At 29.3% G+C, this 27,372-nt stretch overlaps 1 protein-coding gene and 1 long non-coding RNA gene across 4 annotated transcripts in view; one reads left to right on the top strand and one right to left on the bottom strand.

The window, feature by feature from the left end:
- Positions 1-27,372, bottom strand: part of LOC107448398 (Tub domain-containing protein ktub) — a 148,568-nt gene that overhangs the window by 24,930 nt on the left and 96,266 nt on the right. For all 3 annotated transcript variants that reach the window (XM_043042941.2, XM_043042942.2, XM_043042943.2), the window contains 3 exons: positions 8,764-8,926; positions 6,378-6,506; positions 2,359-2,531 (listed from right to left, as the gene is read on the bottom strand). In XM_043042941.2, coding sequence (XP_042898875.1) covers positions 2,359-2,531; positions 6,378-6,506; positions 8,764-8,926 — 465 coding nt within the window. The remainder of the gene's footprint in view (positions 1-2,358; positions 2,532-6,377; positions 6,507-8,763; positions 8,927-27,372) is intronic.
- LOC107448399 (uncharacterized) lies at positions 2,527-9,170 on the top strand. Its single transcript, XR_001584652.4, has 3 exons — positions 2,527-2,952; positions 6,323-6,518; positions 8,766-9,170. It is a non-coding gene; the product is annotated as an uncharacterized lncRNA (long non-coding RNA).

Genomic DNA, 27,372 nt, shown 5'->3' with positions numbered 1-27,372 from the left:
TACAAAGATTCTGGCTATCATTTTGAGTTGTAAACACTGCAAACTGACAGAAGGACTCTGACATGTGAAGGTAACGGTTTCGAGTTCCGCTGTAACCGTAGATATATATTTGTGGTGTCCTTTTCCAGCTTGTGCCAACTGTTCTTTTTCTTGATAGGAACATACAAGCCGTACTTTGTAATTAGCACAATATTAATACATTATTTACTCCGTACAAGAGCACAACGATGGGCAATTGATGACTATCATTGAAATATCACTGCGGACAATCCGAAGACATGCATCACAATTTTGATCCTCTGCAGAGGAGGTGGCATACCCGTTTTGGTAGTCTGACGACCTAGTGCCTGAAGTCGATCACTTTACGAACAGATTAACGAGAATCGATGCAGTGCAACGTCGGTCCCTTTGCAAGCTTATCGAAAGGATAGCCCACCCGTTCATTCACCACTGCTTATGATGCTTGACTTTGGTCTTCTACTTCATGTCCTTACGATCTGTCCACTGTGGGACGTACTGATCATATAAGCCTGCATATGTGTGCTGTTGTTGTGGTTGTAGTTCATTTACGTCACACTAGAGCTGCACAATGTGCTATTAGCGACGGTCTGGGAAACATCCTTGAGGATGATCCGAAGACATGCCATCGCAATTTTGATCCTCTGCAGAAGGGATCGCAACCCCGGTTTGGTAGCCCGGCGAGATACACGTGAAGTCGAGCACTTTACGGTAGAACAGTTCAACGAGGGCCAATACCGCACACCCTCGGTCCCTATGCAGACTGATCCAAGTGGTCACCCACCCGCCCGTTGACCGCAGCCAGTGATGCTTGACGTCGGTGATCTGCAGGGAATCGTGTCTTAGTGATAAGTCCATTGCGGGACGCATTTATGTGCATAACAGTAACTAAAATAAATAACTGACTGATTGTGAGACTAATGTTCTAGAAAGTAAAAAAAGAGAGCATCGCAGGTTCCTGCCCCCCAATCACTAAAGAACCTTAACGCTTAAGTTCCACATTATGTTGTGAAACTGATCTCCCTTTTATTATCCGCTTGTACTGTTCTTTTTTGAAAGTGAAAAATACCACTTGTGGTGTATTTATCTTCGAGAAATGGTGATACTCTGAGATGTAGACATTTTGAATTTCAAAGGTTCGTAAGTGTGGCGCAATGTAAAGCAAAGAACCCATTCTCTTTTCCCTCATCTCAAACTTATTTTGATGAAATCAAAGCAAGTCTGGCTTCGGATATAAAACTATACAATATACTGAATGAAAATTTCATTTGTTTATTGAACCAACTCCACTTTCGTTCATTTGTGATACAGTCTGGAGTCTTATGAGTTTTTGAATTGTTTTTCTGATGCTTTTCTGATTTGTGGTGCCCTCTGTTTAGAAAGAGAACTAAGCTGAAGTTGTACTAAGATTAAAAGAAGATAGAAACGGCGTGTATAAACATGAAACTGAAGATAAATCTATTTTTTTTTAACAAAGAGAGCTGGTCCACCATTTTAATAAGGCCTCAAAGGAATATTATCGTTTTGGTCCTTCAGTGACTTTGAGGAACAAAACTACAACCTTCTGTGTCTGAGATCTGAGTCTTAGTCCACAAGTCATCACGGCCTAATTGATAATAACTAGATGCATCAATGCTAAATAAAAATTAGATTTTCTTCATAAAATTAATTTCTACAAAAATAAAATAAAAGGTAAAATTAAATTTAAAAAAAATTTAATACTAATTTAAGTGAGACCGACTGACTAAGTGAGAAGAGACTTGGATTTATGATATGAAATAAATACTTTAAACATATTTGAGGGCCTCCCTGACTGAACGGTATCACCCACCAAACACTGTGCAAAGAGTGGAGGTGGCGGGTTCGAAGTTCGCCGTAACCCCGGATGCATGATGGCCTTTTCTAAATTGTTCTATCTCTCCTTCTACTTGACAAGGGTTTATAAGCCTAAATTGAGCACCCTACAAATATATGTAATTTAATAAATAAATAAAAATAAAAACAAATTTGTGCAAAAAAATTTTTTTAAGCCGCCTTTCTAGAACCGTCGAGATGAAACCATGCATATTTTTTTCTGTCCATTAGCAAATAAAATTTGAAATTCACAAGTTAAATCGAATCAAGTATGTTTTTCTAAGAAAGAGTGGCGTTAATTTGAGTTTTTTATTTAGAGTAATTTACACGCTCTTATGCAGATTTAATGTAATTTCAATCTCTATTTTTTTATTAACGTAAAATATAAATTTCAAAAATGTTGCTAAAGAAACATTTAAGTCAGTTTTTAAAGTCAATGTTTTTTGAATATTTTACGAGTCCTTTTCAAAATATTAAATGACTGACCAGAGGAGGACGTCCGTTTCTGACTTCAGAATTTTCTCTTTCTGTTCTCTCGATGGCACTTGGACCATCTTCAGGAAACGATATGGATTCGATAGGTGATACATCTTCATCGTCACTTGCATCGAAATCGATTTGCGATGAAAGATTCAGCTTTTCTAGTTTTGTCTCGATAACTGAAAGATGTTAACACCTATTATATTTAAACATGGATATTACATTTAAACTTGCATATACTAATTATTGATTTCGTCCAAGAAGATTATAATTTCCGAAATTCTTGATATTGAGAATAAACACATATTATTGTGGATGTCTGATAGGTGATGAATGTTGACATTCACCTGTGAACATTTACATAGTCGATTTGGGAAATACCTAAAATATTTTTTATCAAAAATATTCAATAAGCGTTGAGTAAAAAAAAAATATATCAGGGAAATGAACGTAGGAAGTACCAGACAATGGCCATAACCCATAAAGTCATTCGTGTAAGGAAAGCCGGGGATCAGGAAATGGCCTTTAACCGTAAAAAACATCAGTGTGGCGAATACAGGGCAAACGTATTCCGGGTAACGGTTCATATATTTCTATTGGGTGAGTATTCCAGTTTATCCAGTTATTATTAAAAATAGCCAATGATTATTAATAACAACCATGCCTTTTTAATAAATGTGCAAAATATATTTCAATGCCATTGCTCGGTATACCCTACTTTGATCTTTGATTTTTTTAAAAGATTAAGAGTCATAGCCCGATATACTCTTTATGTATAAATTTATATATATATATATATANATAAATAAATACAAGAAAACACGAAGAAAGTTAAGAAAAACAATAAGTTTCATATATATATATATATATATATAACGTGGAGTTCTTTCAGGAGTTTGGTTAAATGATAATTTAATAGGACTATTTTCATTGTTTACTAAAACAACTGAGATATTAGACCATAATCATATTATTAGAAATTGCACAAAATTATATCAAGTTAAAAATATAAAGAAAACATGGAGAATAATAAAGAATAAGGAAAAGAGAAGAAGAAAAATTATTAAAATGAATATTAATTATTAAAATATTTATTTTCATAATTTTTCTTCTTCTCTTTTCATTAATTTTTATTATTTTGAATGCTTTATCGATATTTTTAACTTATTTTATGAGTTCTATATGCTTACAGCTTATGTGCAGTTTATAAAACTAATTTATTTTCTTAATTTTCTTCGTTTTTTTTTCCTTTTTGTTGTTACTGTGCTCTCTCTATATACATTCCGGACATTGAGCAAAGCGACCATTAGATGTTGATATTTACCAGAGATTTTTGGTGAATATCGACCAAAGAAATGTCGATTTTCAGAGTCTCATCGTAACAAATGTAAGAGGTATTTTTTAAAAAAACTATGAAATTATTTCACGGACTCTTTTGTTTCCGATCCATTCTAATAACTATATATGACTATATGATTAATATACTTATACCTAATTGAACCCAAATAAAATGTGATGAGTTAACTGAAAAATTATTTTTGCAAATTGTGTTTAGAATTAAATTATAGGAAAATAACCTGAAATATCAAGTAAAAAGATTTTGAACATAACAAAAGTTTTATTCTTTTTAATAAGATAAGAAATATTTTTGTTCCCAATTTGAAATGAGAAAATACTTCTTCCAACGAATTTCGAATTCCACTCTATTTTAATTAAGACTCAGAAAACTTGAATTTGACTTGAAGAGACTGTTGAGACGCACACAGATCTTGAAAACAAACATTTCCTCCATTTCTGAGTCAAACAAAGACTTCAAGAAATATTTACTGGAAATATTTTGAGTTTATGATAAGCAAACTGTAAATAGAAACATTTTGAGTTTAAAATATAATTTAGCAAAAATATATTTAAGCTGAAGTTATAAAAATTAAGTGTGTTTTTTTCTAGTTTAAATACAATCTCATTAAAGGTTTAAATCAATATTATTAATTTAAAATATTATATTAAATGTATTAATTTATCATCAACTGTTTACTTATTCTAGTCACTGACCAAACTTTACTTATAACAACACGCGATTTTGATATGTTTGTTCAATACTCCGTTTATTTATTTTCCGCAATATAAAATATTGAATATCTACAAAACACACTTTTTTACCTATAAGAAAATGACTGAGGAAAAAGTAACTTTTTCCTTTTTTCTTTCTTTCTTCTTGAAAATTTAGGGGAGGTGAATATTTTTTCTTGAAATGTTTAGAATATTCAACACCATCTGTTGCGATGGTCACGTAGAAAGGAAAAAAAAGGCTTTTGTTTTGCAATTTCTGTAGGTAGTTTTTTTTTTCTTTTTTGATGTTTAAAAACTTTCCGACTTTTCATATAAAACTTTTGGCTGATAAGAATGTAGTCTTATTTAATGCGATTTTGGGTTTTGTTATGGAGACTCTAACGTCTAAATTTACAAGAAAAAAATAATAGAATCATTTCGTTTTTATTTCTTTTCTTCTCTTCTTTAGGAAAATATAAATATATTTTCATAATGGAAATTATACTCAAAAGAGATCCAAACGTGTGAAACATACATAATATATATATTGTGGGCATAAAATAATGTCGTTAAGAATTTATTTTTTTCAATCCATCGAAAATATAAAATTTAAGGAACTTGCTTAGAAAAGTGATATAAATAAATTCAAATTACAAGCCCTCTTATAACTATCACATCAAATTTGACATGACAAAACAATCTATAAAATGGCTAAATTATGTTGCTGTACAGTGAACATAACAAAAAACCTCGAATAGCTTTTGATCCAATGAATTAATTCAAAGACTCTTTCGTTTATTAAATTATTGCTGTTTCTTAATTAAGTTATGAAAGGCTAAGAATATTCTTTGACTGAATTTTTTATCTCTGGAAGTATATATTTTACAAAAGCATGCCCAAAAATTCTACATTTTGGGCGGATTCTTGACTTCTAAAATACAATGACGGCAGCAATCTGAAAAATATCATCTCAGTTGCTTTACACAAGAGAGTGTGAGCTATTTAAAGTTATAAGTTTTAGTTTTTCTTGATATCCCAGATGTGACTAATAGAATGAATCAAGAAAAACTTTACCCATTATTTAACATAATTAAATAATTATTTAGCATAATTAAGAACTCGAAAATGGAAAAGTTATTACACGTTCATAAGAAACGTTATTTTATGTGACAAAATCCAAAATAGAGTCCGTTAAAAACTTACCTTTTTATATTAGTCCGTTAAAACTTCAAATTAATTTAAGGAAATAGGCATATAAAAATTTTCATCCATTTGCCTTGATAAATGAGTTTGATTCTTTTAATTAATGCCAGAGATATGTTAACAAAAGTTAAATTTACAATATTTAAATTGACGACAGCTGTTTTAAGTATTAGCATCAGCTCCCTCTTTAAGTGTCAAGAATCTATCAAGAAATGTATGTTTTTGACTCTAATTTCTTAAATATTTAGCTCTAATTAATTTACAAAGTATAAATGATGATCTAAGATTGTGAATGAATGTTCGAACTTTAGATCAAAATTTAATTTAGGTGAAGCTTGCTGTATAACACTCAGTTGGGAATAAATATTTGTCAGAGCACAGTCATCTGCACTTGAAATAGTGAACAGATAGTCTAATTCTATTTGGAAAGGCGTTTAGAATCGAGGGTCTGCTTAAAGGTTCAACTTCGAATTTTATCTTCTCCAAACGTTGATCATATATTTCTTGATATCTAATTTGTCAATATAATATCAGAGCTACAATCCTGACATCATATTAAAATTGCAGATTATTAACAACTAAGTACACTTTAAGTGTCTTTAAAACAACACTCTTTTATTTTTTGAATGAATAAGTGGTTAAAATAGTTTTGTATCTAATTTATCATACTGATAATCAAATTCTAAGAACAAATCTTATAAATACTTTAAATATTTAGGAAAATCTTGGCCTGAACTCTGGAAAAGTTGGCAGCTTTGCAATATAACTCTTACCTTCCGGTTTTGGAGCTGATTCTTTTTCATCATTTGTATTTGATTGGGCAACTTGTGATGAAACTTGAATGGCGGGCATTGCGTCTGGATTACTTGGAGACATTGTATACTGCATTGGTCCATCATAGCCTATTTCCAAAAGTATCTTATTTAATATGTGAATTTCTTTTAAATTCAAGATGTGGAACAAAAGAAAACCTATTTCAATCACTGTATTTTCTCACACGCAAAGATGATTTTACTTTAAAAAAATATTTATCTTGGATTAGCATTTTAAGAGCTCATTAACTGTAAACAAAAAAATTCCACGGTTAATCAGACAATGGCTCTAAAAGAAAAATCATAAAATATGATAATTAGATACGAGGTATTTAACTTTCGGTTAATTTCATTTTCTCCGGCCATTTGTCCCATAGACACATTTTCTATCTTAATTAATATTAATGTTGATGCATTTTAGTTGGAAACTTTCTAAATGATTGAAATTAGGCTTATTGATTGAAGAAAACTTATGGACACCCATGCAAATGCCCATATCTACGGTTCAGATATTCACCAGGTCCAACACCGTTAAATATCGTGTAGGAAACAACATTGACATTACTTGCGTATAAGATGCTACGAAGTGCAGAGTTATTTTATATTTCGAGAGCGGCGTGATCATCAGGTATCGCAAAAACTGCTGATCCTTTAGGGGTATATTTAGGGAGCTGAATTTGTTAAAATTCGGCTCCCTAAGCATACCCCTGAGGATCCCCTAAGGATTGCATATGTGATTCAAAAGTGGAACGTGAGAAATGATTGTTAAAATATGCCCCGAGTCCTAGGAGACTCAGAGATAAGGAATGACGTATGATGTCCAGAGAAATTTGGAAGAACCGCTACCAACCGATGATCCACACCTTCATCCGTGAGAGTGGTTTAAAAAAATATCATTCATAAGAAAAAAATTTTGTTTGGATTTTATGGTCGTAACCCTTTGAAAATAAGGTTCATAACCACGCTGTTCATTTAATGTGGTGTTAAAGCACGTTAAAAGTGAACCGTAAATCAGTAGAAATGGGTTCTCTGGAGAAATGAATTAAGATTTACCTTTTCCAGTTTGAATGACAAGATCTGGTTTTGTGTTCTGTCGTGAGAACGAGCTCCTTCCGGATTGTAGCAATTAAAAAAATTGGTGGAATTATTATCTGGAGGTGCGTCACCTGACATAAACAGGGACCATTTGGCCGAATTTTGGTAAGTTCAACACCGACTCTTACTGTACCATTTTTGGATGAAAGTGTGTTTCTTACGTTCTAGCAATTTTAGGGGTTAGACCCCTGTTACTCCCAGAATAATAACACCAGCAGTCATGTTGCTAGGTCTCCCGTGTCTTCTTCAAACAGAATGGAAAAAAATAGCGCTAACCGTGATAAAAGGACTTGTGAAAACATGCTGCCTAAGATTAAAACAGTAATTGCTCAACCAACTACTTATTTGTATTCATTTTATATATTTATTTATTTCGCAGGTGTTAAACTATCGTCATAATAGTCGGCTGATTCTTAGAGTGTTAAAATGAGTAAAAGTAATATGCCACTCTTTAGATCAATTTCGGAACAGTTTCCTTATTTGATTATATTTTAATGGTAAACTATCTTTAATTAAAACACAATATAGGATTTTCTGAAATGATCACCCTTATGCTTATTTGTAGAATTTTTCTAAAGGGGGGCTACTGGTTCAAATCCCGCTCAAGGTATGGACTTTTCTCTGTGTGTTGTCCTCTGTTGTGTGTGATATAGGAATGTGGCCCACCCTATAAACAGGTATCTGTGACAGTGTGACTAGGGTAATGTTGCTCACCTCCGTGATTTTGATCACAAGGTGCTTACCAGGCAAAGCAAAATGAGCAACACTTCCGGCACCTTTCATAGCGAAGAACGGTAAGTTCAGTGCAGGCGGTTAAAAAAAGGGAAAGAAAACAAAAAAGAATTTTTCTAGAAAATGACGTAAAAACTGTGCACCTATTAAATGTCATGAATTAATAATGAATAAAGAGAGAACAAAAATGCTTTAAAAATCTGATCAACAACTATATTGAAGTTAATAAGACCAAAGAAGGAATTAATATCGTCCAAAAACACGTTAATTGAGAATTAAACTTTAAGGCTTGAGACAATTGTATTTAATACCCAGTAGACAAATAAACAACCTTCAATTAAATAGTTTTAACTTTTCTCTGCTCTTCCCAACCTCAATAACGATTCGTCAGAGTTTGTAAACATTTTATTTTTGATTTATTAAATATCAATAAGTGATTTTTAATGCGCATAGTTTTTTTTTAAAGAAATTATAGGCTTTTATTAAAAGCACCATGTAGAGACAAGATATTTTTACTTACAGAGAACTACTCCTTGATTGTTTTTGTTGACACTGTATCCTGACATAAGAGGCTTTGCTTCTTCCCCCCTCCATGCTCTTGCTGTCTGAGGTCTGGAATCAGAGGCATGTACCATGCCTGGAATTTGCCTCTTCTGCTTTTGTTTCTGCTCCACAAGCTGCCTCTGTCAAGAGAATATTATGTTAGACATTGAAAGTATGTAATGTATCAGGCTATAGAGTTATTTTTCTTTTCAGATTACAGAGGAATGTAAATGTGAAATAATTATACTAAAAGTTCAATCAACTCTTTGATCCCTTACCAGTGTTGCCCAAATCCAGTTCGGGCAACTATTATTTGTGACTCCCCAACTGACTTTGGGCAGGAGAAATATTAAAGTCTCTATTTTGTTCTTTACTTTAGGATACTTAATTCACTATTTTCCTAATAGATGACATTAGTGGTCCTAGTTTTTCGACTTCAGTCGAGGGAGGGAAATGTGCGTGGGGGTTTTGGGATATACCATACTGTAAAAGATTTGTAAGATTTATGTATTGAAAATCATATTGTAGTGTTTCTATATTACATTATGCTAGTCATATTACATTTAGCTTCAAAATTTCGTTTAATTTGCTCTAATTGAATAAGATGTGTGTGTAATCCATTACTTTGTTATGTGTATGTAAAAGTTATAAATACAGTAGTTATTGCATTTAAAATTTTATTTTTGTAATAAAAAAACATTTTTTAACTTTTATAATAATACAAAGAACAGTCAAAAAAATTTTCCAGGTTTGGTTCATTTTTCTGAAATATATGTCACTGTTGAGTGGTTAAACTTAATGGTAACAAAGTAAACCAAGTAACCAAACAAAATGTCCACATTTGGCCAAATGAAAAGGTATTTTTCTTCAACACATATTTCTCAATAGACAAAGCCAAAACTTGTAAAGTTAAACGTTCTTTTTCCAACACAGATAATGTTTCCTTGAGCATAGCAATTCTTGTTATTTTTTGGTTTGATAATAGCAAAATATTTAGAATAAAAAAAGAGAAGAAAAAAAATAATTAAAAAAATTTCTCTTTAATAGAAGTAAAAACAGTACGGTTTTCGGAGATAAATATAGAAATAAAGTAATGGGCTAAGTATTGAGACACATTTATAATAAAAAGTACGTGTTATGATGGGAAATATATGATTGATACTCATTTTTTTTACAGACGCATGCTGTATTTCAATTGATTTGAAATCCTACTCTTCAAACGATTTTCTAAATTCTTTAAACAGGGACTGGAAGATTTTTTTAATGCTTAAAAATTTTTCCTATTGATTTTCTTTATTATGGTATGTAAGCAATAAATAGTAAAAATGGCAAATAAATTGTAGAAAAAAATAATAAGTTTTCTCCTCACGTAAGATAAGGATAATATTTTTTTTTCTTCTTTTATCCTTATTAAACTTCAAATGATGTTGCAAGAACTTTTTGTCCACGATAAATTTATTTTTCAATTTTAAGGCAATCGCGGATAAAAAAGCGATAACTGCATGAAATTTGAAATGCATATTAGATGCATTACTTTAGTTTCTCTTCAGAAAAGTGAAAAATATATTTCAACTTTTCAATATGTATATTTCTTAAAGAAATAGTCTTGAGAAAAAATATTTATTTTAACAATTGGAGATTTTTTTTTAAATTTTAAACTTAATAACTAATGCCGAGGAAAAATCATAAACGATTATTTTTATTTAAAATAAATTAAAAAATTGCTCTTTCTTTATTAAGTTATATGAAGAAATAGATTGTAAAAGGATTCATAAAAGTTTGGTTGTCATTTTTTATGCCTACTAAGTATTTTAATACCAAAAACAGCACAAAAAGTTTACAACAATACGTGTATTTTTTTAAATGCCTCAAAAAAGTGTCTTTCATTCTCTTAAAATATTTTAAATTGAAAGCAAATCAGAGTGATTTTATACATTTGATATGGTAATTATTATTAGATACATTAAGAGTTTAGCTAAAGTAACATTAATGTATATTTGGAAAGTCTCAGATTAATTTCTTACTCTCATAATAAAGCTCTTATATTTGAAATGGAAAAATCTTGAAAAGGAACGTTTTTTATAAAATGGATAATAGCAATTGCTTTCGATAATAGTTATTACATTTTTAAATGCATCGGATGCCTAACTGAAGAAAATTTATTTTTGTTTTGAAAATCTCAGATAAATTTGATTCTCCCACAATAAATCCCTTTTTTTAAATAGAAATTTAAAAGGGGGAACGTTTTTTCATATAATAGATAATAATAATTTCTTTTGATATTGGTGCTACCTTTTTAAATTTTAACAATAAATCTCCTACTTTCAAAATGGGAAGTTTTAAGAAAAGGAACACTTTATTTTTATAGATTCGATAATAGAAATTGCATTTGATAATAGTAATTATGTTTCTAAATGCATTGAGAATATATAGTTGAAGTAATATTCATTTTTATTTGAAACATAGAGAAGAAGTGGAGTCGGTGTAACGTCTAAAGTGAATGGGTGGGTTCGAAGCATTCGAAATGCTTGGTGAACAAAATATTTCTTTTTGTTGGGAAAGTCTCTGATAAATTTCCTTTTCTCATAGTAAATCACCTGCTCCCAAAAGGGAAAGTTAAAGGAATGTTCTACTTTATACATAAATTCGATAATAGAAATTACATTTGATAACAGTAATTATGTTTCAAACTGCATTGAGTATATAGTTGATGTAATATTCATTTTTATTTGGTACATATTGAGAAGAAACAGAGTCGATATAACATCTAAAGTGAATGGGTGACATTGAAGCAATCGAAATACCAGGGGGAGAAACATTTTAGAGGCAACTTTTGTTCCTCATTCACACTTAACGTTATGAGGAGTGTATAAAAATATTGACTGAATAAAGTTTTTCCGTATGAAATATAAATTATTTATTGATATGAGTGAGAGGAGAAGTAATAAACAGCTTTTTTTCATCCTTACTCAATAATTACACAATGATATAAAATTAAAAATTTTATCTTCATAATTTTGCTTAACCTGTTAATTACTGTAGATGAACATATGGAAATTTTTTAACGTTTGAGTTTCTAGTGTCCTGCACTCCCTAATTTGTAACTCTGGGATATTAAAATACGATTCTCTCATTCACGCATAGATGGCAGAAACATAAAGCTGCTAAACTATCTCCAATGTCCAGTTAATTTTTTTTTTACGGATTTGAAACCTAATGGTTAAAAACCGTATAGTTTTGTGTTCATGGTTTTTCCCCCATACTAGTTGTACACGGTTTCAAAACCGTAAAGGTAAAATATGTTCTTTACCGTAAACTTTACGGTTAATTGGATACAGCTGGCTATTTTACCATAATTTTGAAACGAAAATTCTAACAGTGTGATATTTACTTTTAATTTCCTTCTTTTACAATAAATATCCGGTTTTTAAAATTAAATGGTCAGAAAAGCAACGTTTTTTTTCCATAGATTTCTATGAATATTAATTTTAAAGAATATAAAATTTTGTTATTCATTGTAAATATCTTATTTCTTATACCGCATAAAAATTGACACCATAACTTTCAAAAAATTTTAACGAATAGTTAGGGGAAACAAATGAACTTTATTTAAATTAAGGGCTTGGCTGTTATCTAATAAAAAACAAAGAAAGCTATAACAGTTACCGTTGGATTGAGAAAAAACTCTTTTGTTCTATTGAATTAAAAGCTTTAATTTATCGGAACAAAAAAAAGCTAAATGAAGATTCCACTTCAAAACAGAACAGAAAGTTTCTTTCCTATTTATGACAGTAATTCTTTTGTTTCTCAAGCAGATTGAAATAAAAATTAATTTGCATTTCTGTGTGAAGAGAGAGAAAGTGTGGTCTTAAGTTATTTTTCTTTGAGAAATAATTTTTCTTTTCTTTTGAATAATTGAGAAAAATCAGTTTATATTTGGTTAAAAATAGAAAAAATAAATTCATTGGGGTTTTTCTTCTATGCTTCAGGGGAGATAATAATCAAAATTGAATTTGGCATTTTTCTTTACAAAATGCTTCGATTGAAGCAAGATTTTTGAATCTTTTATTCAGCATTATTTGTGTGGAATTTCAATGTTGTTTCAACAACAAATCTTGCTTTTCTGTGAAGGTGTAAAAAATCATCAAAATTAGATTTGGCATTTTTCTTTGTGAATTGTTTTGATAAATGCAACCTAAGCTTTTTGGATCCTTAGATCTGCATTCGAAATTTTTGAAAAACAGATTGAAAAATTCTAAACGATTGAAAAGTCATTTTCGTGTGAGCTTTTTTTCTCAAATCATATCTATTACTATTTTTGAAAACATTTTTCAACACGCACCATAAAATTTAGCATTACTATAGCTTGCTGAAAATTTTACAGGTTGTTAGCATGTCATTATGGCTCATTTTTTAATAATTCAACAGTAAAAATCTTAATTCTAATAGATATAATCCCCTTAAACGTCCTTGATGTAATTATTAATGCAACTCCATACTATATGATTAGATTATTCTCTCGCTTGCTTAAAATAGCCAACACAGATGTCTCCAACAGATGTAACTAAATATTAGATCAACTTCAAAGAAAAACGCTTTTTTGTTTTTTTTTTCTCTTGCTTTTTAGAGCACATTTTAATAAAGTTTTTTTGCCAATTATGAATTGTTGAGTTTTTTCAAATGCAAAATTTCTCCATTGTATTCGATATCCATTTCTGTCAACAATAATTGCAATATTATTGTATTCGATGATTATTGCGATACTACGGTATTCAATATTAATCGTTCTTGATAAGAATCATGATGTTATTGTTGCCCATAAATATCGTTCACTGAATGTTTATTGTAAGATCTAGTGTCCGAGATATAACGTGACACTACTTATTAAATTATCACTCTCGTGATTGTAAAAAAAAAATTCCGATGTTTCGTGATTAATTTGGGTATAAGGGGGAAACCTAAGTTGTTTGCGAAATGTAGATATTTAAAGAAAATACATCTCCAGGCATTTAGAAGGAATATGATACTAGAAAAAACATCAATTTGATTATTAGAATTTTCAAAATATTAAATGCTTCCCAGAAATTTAGACCAGTGAATGAGAAGTATTGTTACATTATCCTAACAGCGTTAAATGATAGCAATTTGAACATTTTGCGATCGTATGCAACTCTCAGCCACTAATTCTTACATAAAATCAACAAAACTCAACCAAACAAGGATAATGATAGCCTTTTTTCCTTGTTGTAACTTATATGTATTTAATGCGTCTTGACATCGAAGAAGATACAGTACCAAAACGATCATTTAGTCATGATTCCGGATTGTTTTAGCTATTTCCATAAGCCCAACAATATTAACAATTTATTTGAATAAATTAAAAGTTTTGACGTAGTTTAGTATCCAAGTGATAAAAATAAATGGTTAAATATAATCTATTAAAAAAAGTATAAAATTTTTGAAATTTTCCCATCAACATAATATTTGTCTCATGAGGTTTAAAGGGTTTCAAATTACATGATATTTCTAGTTTTCTTTTTTTTTTAAATCTTGACACTTTTTCTTTTCTTTTTTCATATATATCGCAACAAATATATGTGTCGTTAAAATAACTATTGTAAAAATCAAATCAATCTTTGAAAGATTTAAAAATGGACAATAAGGAAAAAAACATTTCTAAAAATCCCCACAAAAAATACACCGATATAGACTAAATTTACTTCTGCCTCCAGGATAAATGCTATTTTACTTTTTTCGTAGATAGCTCATGAAAAATGATATGCACTCCTATATTCCATTTAAGAAAGCAATTTTAGCTTCAACATTTTTACTGCCCAACTGTTATGTTTCATTTTAAGCACTGTCAGGGTATTTTAAAAAAGGTTTCGATTTCAAGAAAGGTTTTTAACTTTTTATTTTTAAATTTTGAGAGGAAAAAATAGCATTTTTTACGACTTTTCATGTGAAAAAAAAAATTATCTGTGAATCATTATAATATGAGATCTACATTTCACCATTTTGCAATATTTTGAATAATATTGTCTCATTCCTAATAATTTTATTTTCAGAGAATATTAATCAAAAGTATATATGTATTAAAGGAAACTGTCAGTTTATTTTGTTGTGCAAAAGAAATTTTGTTTCAATAAACCTTTTGGAAAATAATACAATATTGTTTTTAAGGCAAATCCATACTTTAAATGAGTAGGATAAGGGATAGTTTTTAAGTAAATAACTTTATAATAGTCGTAGTTAACTTTATATCATAAAATTCACTTAGCATTAACATTATAACATTACATAAACTTAACATTGCTTAAACATTATCACAGATTTAATATTAAAATTGCATATACGTTAAAAAATTTAAAATTGAAGAGAAATATGGAATAAAAACGTTAAGAAATTTACAATTTAAGAGAAATTCGGTCAGACAAATTTTTAATATTTTTTATTATAAAAAATATCTTTGTTTTTCCATCAAAATATTCAAACAAAACATACCACAATTTGGTCCAAGTTTTGCTCTGATTTACAAAAAAAATTTTTAGAAAATTTATCATATCTAACAGAAATACTGTTCATTCTGTTATAAAGTAAATTAATGTGATTCGAAGAAAATAAAATATAATTAAGCTCTAAAAATTAGGTTGGTCTAAATTAAAATGTGTCTGTAAGAGGCGATACGGATACTAAATTGAACTTTTTGGTTAAAAAAATGCAATGAGTTGCACGAGTTTATTGCACAATCATGATTGCAATTTTCACATCAAACATTTATATGATTTTATTGATTCTCATATTATTTCCTGAACATTTATTAGAATTTCTAATATAATTGCACATAAAAATATTTATATTTGTTTCAATTTTATTTGGCAAATAAATTATTATATTATAATTTTTCTGAATTTTCATCTATTATGCAGTTACTGATAAATATTTTCATACCATTTCAATTAATTTCAACTTTCAACGGTATTCTAAGTTGCAAAGGAAACTTTTATATTCTAATAAATGGGAAAAAAGTAAAACAAAAATTTCAGAACAATGTTTTATTTTGAAACTAAAACCTGAAAAGCTTAAGTTTGACAAAAATTTCTCAAAAAAGATTTTTCATCAGCGAAAATGAATTCTCAAGTTTTGAATAATCAATCAATATATACCATGACTGATATAAATATATATAAAATAGAGAAATAACATTTTTTTTGTTATCTCATATGTTAAAATATATGCATAAAACATTAGGGGTTAAACTTTGTTTCGCTCTTCGAAAGAACGCTGACTGAAAAAAAAAGAAAATATTATTTCAAATTTCATTCACTTAAAAATAGTTTCCGGAATTTCTTTCATTAAAATAATACCTGAAATAAAAAGTGTTAAGACAGTAATTGAAAATCTTAATAAACCTTTAAGACAACTAAATAAATCGTTTATTTAAATGAAATCAATTAGAGCTAAATATTTATTTTTCAAATAGTTCGTTACAAAATACTATGTTCTTCAAAAATCGTTCATTTCAGCAACTCGGAAAAGAGGAGGTAAATTACTATATAGAATTCACAAGTAGACCAATATAATAATTATGCAGTGAATAAAACTGTATATTAAAATAAAATAATTTTGTTGATGGAATCTTTTCTTACTTATAAATCAAACTGACACCAATGAAACGACCAAGAATAATGAAAATTCTTAATTTAATAGTATCCTTTTTATAGAAAAAGTCAGTTTCTTGTTTGCGCAGGTCACAGCATTTTTTTTAAAAAAAAATTAATACATCTTCACCTTATTTCTATTATTTCTGCTGCCAAAGGACATCTCCGTGGTGACTCAAGGAATAGAGCCTTCCAATTAAGTGACCCAGGTTCGAATTCCATCGGTGGATAATTGATACGAATTCTGCTCTCGGCTCGCACCGAGAAAAGTGCTGACGTAAAATATCCTCAGTGGTAGACGGAGCATGTGTTAGGATCCCTCTGCCGTCAGGCTAACCACGGAGGTTCTTGTGGTTTTCCTCTCCATGTAATGCAAATGCGGGATTGTTCGGTCAAAAAGTCCTCCATGAAGGCAAGTTTGTCCCAATGCTTGATCTATGAGTTCCTTTGTTTTCTGCTTTGGGCTAAAAATTACAAAGCTACGGAGTTCAACAATGATAGTCGTTAACTGAAAATTGAACCGACTGTTCAACACCGGTTATAAAATAAAATAAAACAAAGGACTTAAAAAATCTGGCAAGCAGATATGTGGTGAAGGTAGAATTTGGTTAGAAATTACTCTTGATGGTTTTTTGACACAGCTCCTTTTTTCTTTAGTTTTGCAGTTTTTATTAATAATAATTTTTATTCATTGTAATATTCACTTTATTTGCGGTATAAGTTTAATTTGGTATTTTAAAAGTTGGTAAGAAGTATAAGTTCTGAGTGTACTACCGTTTCAAAGAAATACTTCATCCTTTTCCATTCCAGATAACAACGTAAATTCAAAAGAATTATTTATTAAGAAATACCCCTTTCTAATTGTTATTTGCAGAAAAAAAAAGTTCCTAAAACTTTGGAATTTCTTGTGTTCTCCCTCAGAAATATTTGCCACTACGAGACTTCAGAATAGATTTTAAAAAGGAGACAATTAGACATTATACTCTGTATCTCAAAATAAAGAAAAGTGAAGCTGTCCTACTTTTTAACTAAAGCATTCAATTTAGTTAAAATCAATTATTTATTTCAAGATTATGTACCAATTATTATATATCAATTATTTATTTTAAGATTACATACCAATTATTATTCATCAAGTATTTATTTTTGTTAAATTTAAACTCGAAACTTGGCGTTTTACATAACTCATTCAACAGCTTTTTTTATAAAGATAATATTCAAATTATACTGAATCAACAAAAAGAGAGAGACAAAAAATAATAACTGTCACGCTTAATTATACGAAAAAAAGGGGTGCACCTTTTTTTTTTAGATCAACTTTATTTTTACCTTATCCAAAAACTTATTTCACATTCAAATTTTGTTTATTTGAAACTAATAAAAAGTTTTTAGTATGAAATTATTTATTTCAAGAGGTGTCATTATGTATCTACAGTGGCATATATTAGGAATATATTAGGTATCTACCGTGGCCCTATATGGCTACGTTATGTTGCATGGTAATGCGTGGCATGCCACGTAATTTTGACACCTGGTTCTCTTCCTCATTACTACCAACAAGAGGACTTACAGCTACGATAGTTTCAACGTGCACTTTGCTGTGTATACACACCAGTTGTTTAGTCGGCTGAATGATCGAACTCATGATCTCCAAATCTCCAACCGCAGAGTGAGCAACATCTTTACTGCAGTTAAATATAGTGTCATTTTTTATGTCATTACATGCTGAGTGATAATAAAAAATGTTTTTTTAAATGCCAGGATCTGTAAAACACGTTGCATTAAGAATAAATGTCACTAAGCAACATATATTTTGAGTCCGATAGCAGATCAAATTCACAGAAAAAATAGGATAGAACTGTAAGTTGTATTTTTCTAAAACAAAAAGTATAAAAATTGCTTCTTTCAAATATATTCTTAGTTTTTTAAACTATTATTGAAAAAAGAAAACACAAACTCTAGGGTAATCCGTATTGGTCACCCTAAATATATATTTTTAGTGCTCCTGTCAAACATAGAAAATAAGTTTTGTTAAATTTTGATATGCAGAAAATAAAACGCTATCAAAATTTATTGAAATCACTTTTTTTTAAATTTTCTTTATGATCGGCGTTGAACAACAGACCCAAATCTGAGTTTACGAATATCAATGTTCAACAACGTAGCCTTGTAATTTTTAATCCTATCCAGAAGACAAGGGCACTTGTGGATCAAGCATTGGGACAAATTAGCCTTCGTGCAGGCCTTTTTGATGGAACTAACCCGCATTTGCGTCACATGGAGAGGAAGACAACGAGAACCTCCCACGATTAGCTTGACGGCAGGGGGACTTTAACCCATGATCCGTCTACTGAGGATATTTTACGTCAGTACCGTGGTCGGTGCGAGTCGGGGACAAAATTCGAATCATCCAGCTAACTCTGGGATCAAACCGGAGTCACCTCATTGGAAAGTGAACGCTCTATCCCCTGAGCCACCATGGCTCCTTATGATCTAATTTTATTTTATTTTACAACCGCCATTGGACAGCCGACTCTATTTTTTGGATTTACGACTACTAATGCTCAACTCCGTAGCCTTGTGATTTTGTAATTATATACTTTAGAAGACAAAGGAACTCCTGGATCAAGTAATGGGAGAAATTTGCCTTCGTGGAGATTTTTTTTGATGGAACTAGCCCGAATTTGCATTACATGGAGAAGAAAACCTCGAAAACCTCCTATGGTTAAACTGACGAAAAGGAGACTCTACCCATGATCCGTCTACCACTGAGGATATTTCTACGTCAGCACTGTGGTCATTGCAAGCTGGATATGGAATTCGTACAGACCAGCAATCGCTGGGATTCGAGCCCGGTTCACCTGCATCATTATGCTCTAATAAAATCAGTTTGAAATAGGCGGAAATGAAAAATTCAAAATCAGCGTGATTACAAAAAGCAACAGTAAGGAGTTTAAAGTTAAAATTAAAATCACCGCCAAGTTTTATCAGGTAATCAAACTGGTTTTGATGTTCCTCACATGTGATTTTCTTCGGTTAGATATTAATTAAAATCTATAGTATGTATAGTTTTCTGAATTCATTTTTGACGAAGATTCTAAAAATATAAAGAGAGTGTGGTAATTACGTAACAACCTGTATAATGACTCAATACTAAAAATATATCTTACAAATTATTTTTTGAAAGGGAAAGTTAAACAAAAGAAAACTTCTATAAGGATATTCTCTTGTTCACACGTTTTTTGCATGTAAAGTCACTTTTAGTTTCAACTGGTAAACTAGTCAAAAATGAAGTTTTTTTTCCTTCATCTATTGTAATGTTCAACAACAAAAGGAGAGATAAAAAGAAATTAAAAAGATAAACTAATCATGAAGATGACACTAATTAATTTTCTTGTTGATTTTTTTCCTTTCGCACGGTATTGTTGCTTCAAGCAGAAGTTTTCTCACAATTTTTTCTCTTAAAAGTTTCTTTTAAAATGCGCAAGAAAAGCAAAAGGTTATTTGAAAATGCCTGCAAATTTAAAGTACTGTGTTTAAGTAGAAAAAAAAAAAGAGTTCAATAGGGAATAATTTAAGATAAAAATTTGAACTTTCGCTGTTACATTATTAACTTTTTTATCTTAGCGAAAATAAACATGCCTTAACCCGTGTTTTGTCTAATAATAAGAAGTATTGATTATAAGAAATGAATCTCTCTCTACCTCTCTCTCTGAATATTTGCGTCTTGATTTTTTGCAATTAACATAATAGTTTAAAATCAAGAGTAACATGCATGTTTTCTTATTTTTCAAAAAAATTCATTTTTTGATTCATATTTTTTATTTATTACACTGTAAAAAAATTCCGAATCAAATTACGGTGGAAAGTACCAGCAATTTGAGTACATCCTTTTTAAATTCTTTTTACCGTAAAATCCCTTTTTACCCTAATTTTTATTTAATTAGAGTGATTCAGTGATTTTACGGTAATTATTACTGTATAAATTACAATATATAAGATTTTTTGTTCCGTAACATGTTCTGGTAAAAATGGATTTTACGCTAAAAGTACGCTAAGTGTCGGTACTTTTTATCGTAATTTGATCCGGAATTTTTTGCAGTATAGTGCAATGGGTCAAAAATACTTTCCCACAATCTTAAGCCAATCAGAGTAAAATTCTACAAAATACCCCACCCGTGTTGCATAACATTCTGTAAATTTACGAAATTATCGTAACAACACGAAGGTCGTTAAAAAACTGTCTTATTGAATGACCTGGAAAAACTAATTGAATTCTATTGATACAGCTGACTGTATCAAGGCTTTCCAATGTCACTTGATACTTTCTTCCCTTTAGTACTTCAACTATCACAAATTTCAATTAGAAAAGCAATGATGTATATAATGACACAATTTCTTAGAATTTTGTGACTTCTTGTACAACATATAATTTTTTTTATTTTTAATATTAATGAATAACTTGTTATATAACTATAAATAATATAAAAATTAATTAATTTTAAAATTAATAATTTTAAGCAAATAATAAACTAATTTTAAACAAATATAATGATTAAAATAAAATGATAAAATATAATGATAAAAATTAATTTTTAACAAATTTCCTTCCACTTTAGTTATTCTTTCACAATCCAATCATTTTGACTGCTTTTAGGCAATATAGGTATACACTAAGTTTCAGTCTTTCTAGTGTTAGGGCAAGATGATATAAAAAGTTCGAAATTAAAACTTCGCTTCTAGTATAAATCACTTAAACTGGATTTTTCAAAAAAAAAAAAAATTTTGTGCAATAGTTTCGAATGACATCCTTAATATGCATTTTTTAAAAGCCTTCAAAAGATTAAATTTAAAAGTTAGAATAAAATTCTATTTTTTTAAATAATAAACTCCACTGCTGCAGAAAGCTTTTTTGTTTCTGAATGAAAACACAGACGAGAAATGGTTAAATATTTATTATCTTCCAACTGCATACATTACCACACATTAGGCGAAATATCACTCATTCTTTTAAAAAAAAAATCACCCAGAAATATATTTTCAGTATGTAATATTTCCGCAGCGAAAGTGAAATGCACAAAATGTTATGTGTGCATTATTCCGTAACCAAATAAAGACGAACTATATATATATAAAGAAAAAAAACTNAGTTTCAGAGCTTTTTATTCACTTTACTTTTTTGGGATTTTATGAACTGAAATATGACAGTTTTCGTGAGAATGACCCATATATGAAGAAAAAAAACTCATTCTGATTTGCGAGTAACACTTCCTTGTCAGATGGAATAATGATTTCCTGCAATAAAACACACTTGAATCCATTTTTTATGTTTTTACAATAAAACACTGGCAAAGATTTGCATATTTTTAGAATTTAAATAGCCGCTAACTCGTTTAACCTAGACAGGAATAAACAATAATTCCGAAATCTTCTGTGGACCATCCCTTACATTAACTTTTTCACTTTCCTGACATCGATTAATCACTTAATAAATCTTCCTAATCCCAAGAACACACATCTAATTCCTGGAAATAGTGACAGCAAAATCCGCATCTTCTTTTCTCCTTTATTTATGCTATTTCTTTCTGTTTTAGTGGCATTCTGACATTACTGTTTGCATTGCTATGAATATGTATTTTTCCGTATTGTTAATGTTCGTAAGATAGTCGAAAATACTGAAAGATAAGACATTTGTTGGCTAAAATATTTCTAATAATTTTTTTTTTGATATAATATTACGAGTTCTAGAATAATATCTTGAAACGTTTTAGGATACTTAAAAATAATAATTTGATAGTAAAAAAGTAATACTGTTATAAATAAATAAAAAAAAGGCAAGAAAGAATGGCAAGAGAGAAATTCGTCTCTCTTTTGCATCGGGGATAGATGAGACATAATTTTCAAGTTGAGATCCAAACACAATCTTGAAAAATATTCTGAAAAATCCAAAATAATATTTTATTTATGTGTTTTGAGGACACAAGAATCATGATTATATATGTTGTTCTAAAACATGACTTTCAGTAATTTCACATATTCTGAGGGCATTTGACGTAACTAAATAATAAATAATAATTATAACGATTATTCAAATTATTTATACCACTCAATTATTTATTACCATTCTTTTTTTAAAAAGAAATAACGAAGAATTTCCTTGTGTAAGGTAAAATTAATTGAAAAAATAGCTGTAATAAATTGAATTTGAAATTATTTAATTATGTATAAATATCTATATGAAGATACGAAAGTTATGAACAGCATATAAAATTTTAGCCACGTTTCGATCCCATGCAGCATGAAAGGGCAAATAAACGTTNACGTTTTAAATAAACGTTTTTTTGCTCTAAACCTTGTGGCATTTTAACGTTATTTTCACGTAATTAATACTTATCTCTGCTGCATGGGATGGTACCTGCATCAAAAACAATACATAAGATTTTCATGAAAATTTGCTATTGGTATTATGATAAGAACTTTATGTAGCAAGCAAAATTAGTTCAAAAAATCACCACAAGATTGCATATCATATAGTTCTATAATGAACATAGATAAATAATAATAATATACATAATTTAGCTATCACCTGTTAACCAAAACAATGCTCAATATGATGCTCCTCGTGACTGATCTGCCATCACCGGCATCGTGAAATCAGGTTTGTGAAGCCTGGCAACCACAAGTTCGAATTTTGCCTTAAACGCTAACCCATTAAAAGAAACTCTCTTCCACAAGAAAAAAAATGGCCCTAAGAAAGTTTCGTCAATCTTTTATAAAACCAAGTTATTTTTAAACAAAAATTTAAATTTTACCACAAAACGCTTGCAGATTGAAGTAATTGGTAAGCCCAAGTTGGCCCAAAAAATTCATGTTAGCCAGCATAACAAATGAAAGTTGTAGTAAAAAAAATTTTAACTCCCGTTTTCTAAATTTTTAGGCTAATTTTGAATCGAAGTTTCACATTTGAGTGATAACATGGGCTTACCAATTATTTTAAGAGAATAATTTTCGCGGGAAAATCTTAATTCTTTGTTTAAAAATAATAGGTCATCGATTTATAAAAAGTAGACTGAAACTTGTTTTGTCCATTTTCACTTTGGAAAATGAGCAAACAAACATTTCTTTACTCAGCTAATGATATCCTTGGAGGCAAAATCCAAACTTTTGGTTGCTTACTTCACACAACTCTTGAAATTGCTTATTCAGCCCCTCGAAATTCCGGAAATGTTGCGCTCTTAACGTGCTAAGTTGTTTTAAGTTGAGAGAGAAATTTGATAAGAATCCCACAACCGAAATCGTAAGAATTTAAATCTGAAGATTTGGAAATCCAAGATTTAGGGAAATATAAAATTAGTGATCTTTCAATAATGGCACTACCTGATTTCCACGTTACTTAGCTTTTATAAATTGACTCTTCACAAATAGCAAACGTCCACTCTAGACATCTTGTATATATTTTTAGAGTTATTGTAAAAAATGAAGTAAAAAAAGAGATCACATTAGAGGCAAATTCCACAGCCGTAAGTGGTCCTGTTTGCCCTAATAATGGTGCATACACACCCCCAGATACACGGACTAACTCTTTGTTTTATAATATACATAGAAAAAACATTTTCCGTAATAAAGTTTTGTTTTATTTGGAACTTTTTGCACTTCACTATGTTTCACTAAGTAATGAAAAAGGGTTCATTTTATGACATCTTTACGATGTAGAAAGTCAACAATATTAAATGACTTTTTTATGATCTCTTTACTGAGTCCCTTGGATTAACAGCTTATTCTTTTCACAATAAATAACTGTTAGTCATAGTAAATTAAATATAAGAATCTCCGGGGCTCATGTTTCGATTCTTGGAGATTTTGATTTTCAATCAAATGACTAGTTGAAACTAAATAAAACTGACGCTGGAAATTGCAAATAGTAAAATTTATTAAAACTCTTTACGCATGATAAAGTAGAGATGGTTTATTTCAACAAAGAGTACGTAAAATTAATTGTGATAAATATACAATTAATGAGTAACAATATTAAATTGTCAGTAAAAGTTAAAAATTGATGATTTCCAGCATTTGTCATTAACAATAGAATTTTTGTTTTTGATGGTAAGAAAACTTTCCCAGAAATCCAGTTCAATACATGAAACACATTTATGGGTGATATTAGGTGAGAAGAGATCTACAAACTACATGGGAGAACTACAAAAATATAAATTAGTATTCAGGAGCTTAAACTTTCTACCACTCTTCTGACTAAACAATTGGGGGGGCTCCCCCCCTCCTTCTCCGAGAGTATGGAATCGAAATTTGTCACAAAAAAAAAATAGTTCTGTTTATTCTGAGAAAGTATGCTTCTGTGTCTGATTTCGCAACCAAAAATATCAACTGCTCTAATCAATTAGCATATTTTAATTCACCTACGTTGAGCATTAAAATTATTTCTTGGTAACTAATAATCCAATAAATAGATCTAAAGTGAATTACGTGTTTCATTTTTTATTTTAAGCTTTGAAAAATAACCATAATTATCACTTATTGTATGGCCTAGTCACGAAAAAAATATAGGGTTTTTGAAGTTAATTTAACCTACTAAATAAAAATAACACTCAATAAAATTAAAAAGAAGTTAGGACATAGCTGCAATACAAACCAACAGTCGTTAAATCATTTGCGAGTCATCATTATTTTGAATATTTTGATATTATTTTAAATATGTTATTGATTATTTTAAATTTATCATGATTATTTTAAATATATAATTATTTTTAATATAATATGAGTCATATTTTTGCACCATATAGTTGATTTTATAGATCATATCTGTGTGGCGTAACGGTATTTTTTCCAGCTTTATGTTTGGGACAAAAAAATAAAAATAAAAGAAAGTTGGAATTTTTGCAAACGATGTATTAAATGAAGATATAAATTTCATCCATTTTATGAGTTATGAACTTATAAAATCATGATTAGTGAAAATAATTGTTACTCCTGACTTCCCGTTTTTTTTTCTTTTTTTTTGTAAAAACAAAAGCCGAAATTCACTTTTTCTCACTTTTGAAAATTAGAATATCTAAAGATGATTCTTCCAACAACGAAGCCTTCCCATAAAGAAATTTTTCATTTCAAAATATTCTCTATATAACGAAGTGATTGCTTTTTCTCTATTACTCAGTTGTCGAACTTATTTGACGTTTATTTTTCCTATTTTCTTCATTTTTTAAATTTTCTATATGTTTATCTATTTGACTAATATAACTTTAGGAATTTTTCAGACGCTTATGCTTTCGACTTCTGTCTTTTTTGGAGCTTTAGAGATGTTTATTTTTCAAAATTCTACGTTTTTTGGAATTTTTCAGATGTTTTTCCTTGTGATTCTCATAACTTTTTGAATTTTTCAGATGTTTACCATTTTTTCCACTTCAAAATTTTTTTAAATCTTTATATTTTCAATTTTCGCCATTTTCGAAATTGTTTAAATATTTATGTTTTTCGATTTTCCTCTTTTTATTTAACTTCCTAGATACTTATCTTTTTAAATTTCTTAATTATTTTAAAAATTTTCAGATTTTTATCCTTTTGACCCTTTTTACTTTTGGAATTTTTCAGATGTTTGACCTTTTTTGGATTTTAGAATTTTCCAATTTTTATAACTTTCTTCATTTTCGGAATTTTTCAGGCGCTATCTTTTCTATTTTCATCAGCTTTTTTTAAGATGATTATGTTTCGACTATTTTACTTTTGGAATTTTTCAGATATTCATATTTATCGTCATTTTTGAAAGTTTTTCAGAAATTTATCATTTCAATTTCATAATTTTTGGAATTTTTCAGATATTTAATTTTTCAATTTTCAACATTTTTAGAATTTTTCAGATGCTTATCTGTTTGACTTTTTCCTCTTTAGGATTTCCTAAGTATTTAACATTTTCTGCATTTTTTAAACTTCAAACCTTTATCTGTTTGATTTTCTCCATTTTTTAAGAAAATTGTAATTAAAAGTTGGAATATCTTCACAACCAATTCGCTCTCACCCGTTTCTGTTTCTGGAGTATTCGTAATATGCTTTCTAGCGATAACACATAACAATAAAATTCTATGTGAAGAATCATAAATCATTTCACATTTCTCCTATGTATTACTTTATTTATCTTTAACAAACACAATTATATACTTTTGAATTTATCACACCGACTAACATTTTTTCACACTTCCAATTTTCGTAGAATAAAATTTCTCGCTAGCGAATTTTTCAACAGAGACCAATCGATTTCACTATAAGGAGACTTCACTATAGTTTCCTCAAAATAAAAAGATGAAAGAAAAAATATTATTCATTTTGAATTATTATTCTGAATTATTGATGATGAAAGAAGAGAAATTATCTTTCATTTTTATCATATTTTTTATCGAAACATCTAATGGTCTAGAAAGAATAAAAGTATGATGGTGAAAGGCGAAAGAATACTAAAACACTTCAGTGATGAGATTCGGGTTAAATTATTGGCGATTTACAAAAGTAAATGCCAGGCAAAGATTGTAGGTGAATAAGACTGATAAGAAAAAGAAGGAATCAATACATTACCATTTCACGTTTGTTCGGTAAAAATATGCCTTTAGATAGATAGATTCTTTTAATCTAATATGACAGCGTTGAATATATTATTTTTTAATACTTGAAATAATAACATATTTTTGCTTTAAAATAGAAATGGGAAAAAATATTTTGATTATTTCGTTTCATTGTGCTTTCATGGATAATTTTCAGGAAATTGAAACAAATCACAGATTTAAACTTTAAGATCTGACAACAATTGAGTATAAATTTGATTCACGGAGAAATTTTACGGTAATTCAGTTTTAGTGAAAAGAATCCACATAAATTATTACAAAAGTTTTCTGTAAATACCTGATATATATATATATATATAT

This window comes from Parasteatoda tepidariorum, chromosome X1, assembly GCF_043381705.1.
Source record: "Parasteatoda tepidariorum isolate YZ-2023 chromosome X1, CAS_Ptep_4.0, whole genome shotgun sequence".
In the NCBI taxonomy this organism is placed as follows: domain Eukaryota; kingdom Metazoa; phylum Arthropoda; class Arachnida; order Araneae; family Theridiidae; genus Parasteatoda; species Parasteatoda tepidariorum.
This window is presented reverse-complemented; position numbering and strand designations above follow the sequence as displayed.